Source organism: Lathyrus oleraceus, chromosome 3 (genome assembly GCF_024323335.1).
Source record: "Lathyrus oleraceus cultivar Zhongwan6 chromosome 3, CAAS_Psat_ZW6_1.0, whole genome shotgun sequence".
Classification (NCBI taxonomy): Eukaryota; Viridiplantae; Streptophyta; class Magnoliopsida; order Fabales; family Fabaceae; genus Lathyrus; species Lathyrus oleraceus.
This window is the reverse complement of record NC_066581.1, coordinates 107,423,867-107,427,910: the sequence shown is the minus strand read 5'-3', so window position 1 is coordinate 107,427,910 and position 4,044 is coordinate 107,423,867. Positions and strand designations below refer to the sequence as shown.

Genomic DNA, 4,044 nt, shown 5'->3' with positions numbered 1-4,044 from the left:
CAGATGAACTAGGGTTTCTAAGGAAAACAAATTCCAAACTCTTGATGATTTCTTGATCAAAATAACATATGAAGATCATGAGGATACATATATGATACCTAGAGCCATTGTAGATCATTCTTGATTGAGCTATTAGCAATGAGGGTCTTAAACCCCAGATATAAGCTTTATAGATCAAAGGTGAGCATGTGCACTACCTACAAAAGAGTTAGACAAATACAAAGACATATTTTTGGTATTTTGGTTAGTAAAATGATAAAAAAATACAAAGTATGATACAATCAAATGATGCTTGGTGATCTCTCCCAATGCAAACCCAATGAATGATGGGTAAGGATGATGCCAAGGTGTGATCCCAATGCTAATGCATATGATGAGATAACATGAGGGATCTTAGGGTCAAAATTGAGGTCTTACAATAATGCCTGTCATCAAGAAAAACGGAACTCTTAGGATTTGTATAGATTTCAGAGAACTAAATAACGCCACGCCAAAGGATGAGTACTCGATGCTCGTGGCGGAAATGCTAGTCGATTCGGCCGCAGGTTTTGAATGCCTGGGCTTGCTTGATGGATACTCTGGCTACAATCAAATTCTTATTGCCGAAGAAGAAGTCCCCAAGACATCATTTCGATGCCCTGGAACTTTGGGGACGTACGAGTGGGTCGTCATGCCGTTTGGTTTAAAAAACGCAGGAGCAACCTACCCAAGGGCTATGAATGCCATATTTCATGAATTCATTAAGAAGTTCATGCAGGTGTATATTTATGACATTGTGATAAAATCGTCATCTCAGGGAGGGCACCTAGATCACCTTCGACGCTCGTTTGATAGAATGAGGAAATATGGATTGAAAATGAATCCATTGAAGTGTGCTTTCGGTGTGCATGCAGGCAACTTCTTGGGATTTGTGGTACACAAACGAGGTATCGAGATCAATCAAAACAAGACAAAGGCGATCTTAGACCTTAAAAGCCCATCGATAAAGAAGCAACTCCAATCTTTGTTGGGGAAGATAAACTTCTTAAGAAGATTCATATCGAATCTAAGTGGTAAAACGAGGGTATTTTCGCCATGACTCAAAATTAAGAAGGAAAGTGATTTTTACTAGGGCCCCGAGCAACAAGAGGCTTTCGATGCAATCAAGGGGTAGCTTACCAAGCCTCTTATTTTGTTACCTCCTAGTAGGAAGAAAAATATGGGTTTATATATTGTTGCATCGGATACGACTATAGGGAGTATGTTGGCCCAAGAGGATAGTAATGGTGTTGAAAGACCTATATATTACCTTAGTAGAGTATTGCTAGATGCTGAAACTAGGTACAGTCTCATAAAAAAATTATGCCTATGCTTGTACTTTGCCTGTATGAAATTAAAGAAATATATAAAACCAGTTGATGTTTATGTTTCGTCTCATTACAATATTATTAAACATATGTTTTCTAAACCTATTATGCATAGTAGAATTGGAAAATAGGCACTGGTGTTAATGGAGTTCTCTCTAACGTTTAAACCTTTAAAGGCTATGAAAGGCCAGATCGTGGCAGATCTTATAGTGGATCATGCCATGGCCGAATCATCTCTAAACATGGTCGACACCAAACCATGGCATTTGTATTTCGATGGGTCGAGTCACAAAAACGGAACGGGAGTTGGAGTATTGATATTATCTTTATAGGATGGTCCGATGCAGTTTAAGTACAAGATCAGTGAAAAGTGTTCCAATAATGAAGTCGAGTACGAGGCTTTAATAATTGGTCTTCGACTCTTGAAAGGGTTGGGAGCCAGTCGAATTGAAGTAAAAGGAGACTCGGAGTTGGTAGTCAAGTAAGTTACACGCGAATACAAGTGCATCAAGGGAAGTTTGCTGAAGTATTTTGTGACTGCAACGCAGCTACTAGGACACTTTTAAGTTACGGACATAAGACATGTACTGAGAAACGAAAACCAAGAAGCCAATGAGCTGGCCCAAATCAATTCCGAATATAAGATGTCCAAGTCGAAATTCCAAGATATGATTGAAGTTCGAGAGAAGATGGTGTCGAACACACCACCGACAAAAGATATCCTCTACAGGAATGACTGTCGTACAAAAGGGCTCGACGAAGAATGTCAGGAAGCCTGTAGAGTCGAGAAGTCCTGGGAACATGGAGTTTTCACTGTCAAAAGTTCATCATCAATAGAATGGAGAAAACCGATTGTAGAATATTTGGAGAATCCAGTCGGAGGTACTGACAGGAAAACCAAATACAGAGCTTTGAGCTATGTGTTGTCAGGAAACGAATTGCTGAAGAAGACACCAGAAGGGGTACTAATTAAATGCCTAGGAGATACTGAAGCGTATTTAGCCATATATGAGGTACATAATTGAGCCTGTGGTGCCCATCAGGCAGGCCAAGATGAAGTGGTTGTTGTTTCGGCAATGGGTTTATTGGCCCAGTATGTTGAAAGATTAATGGTGGCAATAAAATCCATTAAAGACATATCCATCCAATCCATCCAATAATTAATCCATCCAATCCATCCATCAAATAAAAAAATAATTAATGGATTTGATCCAATCCATCCATCAAACCATATGGATGGATTCGATCCACCCATCTCATTTTATAAATCCATTGGACAATGTTTTATTATTTACTTATTAAATAAAATATTTTATTAAAACAATACTAAATATTTAAATTAAACAAAATTTCTTTTGTTAAAAAATAAAAAGAAAAACATTTGAAAGATAAAAATTGAAATTCACTTTTCTCATAAATAAAACACGTTCTCTCTCCAACGGTTCTAGAAGTCCAACCAAACAAGAACCCTAATTTCTTCTTCCCCCAATTTATTCTTAACATTTGACACTAAAAATTGAAATTCATCTCAACAATTTTGTGCTACAATTGTAATTCATCTCAACGTTTCAGTGCTACAATCGAAATCCATCTCGATGATTCCGTGTTACAGTCGTAATTCATCTCAATGTTTTGGTGCTACAACATCGCAAATTCAAATCAACACTAACAATTTCTCATAGTAGTTGTCTCTTTGAGGTAATTTTCCATACACGAAGTCGACATTTACAAACCAATTTGATGCATATGTTTTATAATTCTTATTCATCTGTTACATTATAATTTAGCAGTAATAATAATGATAAAAATTAAAATGAAGTTGGGAAAATGAAAACAAAAACAATTCAAGTAACAATTTTATTGAAGACTACTTTGTTTTTTGTTTTAATGCAGTGTGAAAAACCATTCAAGTCTTATCAAGAGAGCTTCCATATATATCATTGTTATGGCTTCTTACTCGACACTCGGTAATGTTTTTGTACACTAGTATGATATTTCTAGAATGTATGTGTGTTACTCACGATGATGCCATTTTTGCTGTGATGTTTTCAATATTGCTATTTTGTATTTTCTGTCAATCTTAAGACTTTGGACAGAAGAGATATTCAGGTTTGTTTGGATTTCAATTTCTATGTTTAATAGTAATAAGTTGCATCAGTAATGTGACAAACGGGAAAGAAAGATGACATAGTGGCTATCAATGTAATTATTTGAAACCATATGCATACATAAAGCAGCTACCGGTGGGAGGTCTACCATCTGACCGATGACTGCTTACTAGTGTTAACTCAGTGTTGAAGTTGTGTTGGATTCCTACATTGCTTATGTTCATGGACTGTTAATATATGAGGGCAACCAGTTTTGTGCAACCTAGAATTGTCCGTTGTCTAGGATTACCTGTGGAACCTACTCAAAAATGCAATGTGCTAGTTGGAAATGGCCAGAATATGAAAGCAGAAGGTTTTGTGAAGCATTTAACTCTGAAAATTCAAGGAAATGATATCACTGTTCCAGCATATTTGTTGCCGGTATCTGGAGCTAATGTGATATTGGGAGCACCTTGGTTAGCGTCACTAGGACCTCATGTGGCTGATTATGCAACATCTAGAGTTAAATTTTATTCGGAAGGACATTTTATTACTCTACAGGGTGAGACTGATTGTAAACCTGAGATAACACATCTGCATCATTTTAAGAG

At 36.8% G+C, this 4,044-nt stretch overlaps 1 protein-coding gene across 1 annotated transcript; it reads left to right on the top strand.

Annotated features, from left to right (window-relative positions):
- The first annotated feature begins 421 nt into the window (after nucleotides 1-421).
- On the top strand, nucleotides 422-3,507 carry LOC127129933 (uncharacterized). The gene is made up of 5 exons (XM_051059033.1): nucleotides 422-913; nucleotides 1,694-1,827; nucleotides 1,927-2,359; nucleotides 3,240-3,313; nucleotides 3,432-3,507. Exons 1-5 carry the CDS (start codon nucleotides 422-424, stop codon nucleotides 3,505-3,507), a joined length of 1,209 nt encoding a protein of 402 aa, XP_050914990.1.
- Nucleotides 3,508-4,044: the final 537 nt, after the last annotated feature.

Coding starts and splice junctions, on each gene's coding strand:
- LOC127129933 (XM_051059033.1), top strand. CDS start 422: ATGCCTGTCATCAAGAAAAACGGAACTCTTAGGATTTGTATAGATTTC. Junction 1,828..1,926: donor GACTCGGAGTTGGTAGTCAA/GTAAGTTACACG, acceptor TACGGACATAAG/ACATGTACTGAGAAACGAAA. Junction 2,360..3,239: donor CGTATTTAGCCATATATGAG/GTACATAATTGA, acceptor GTTTTAATGCAG/TGTGAAAAACCATTCAAGTC.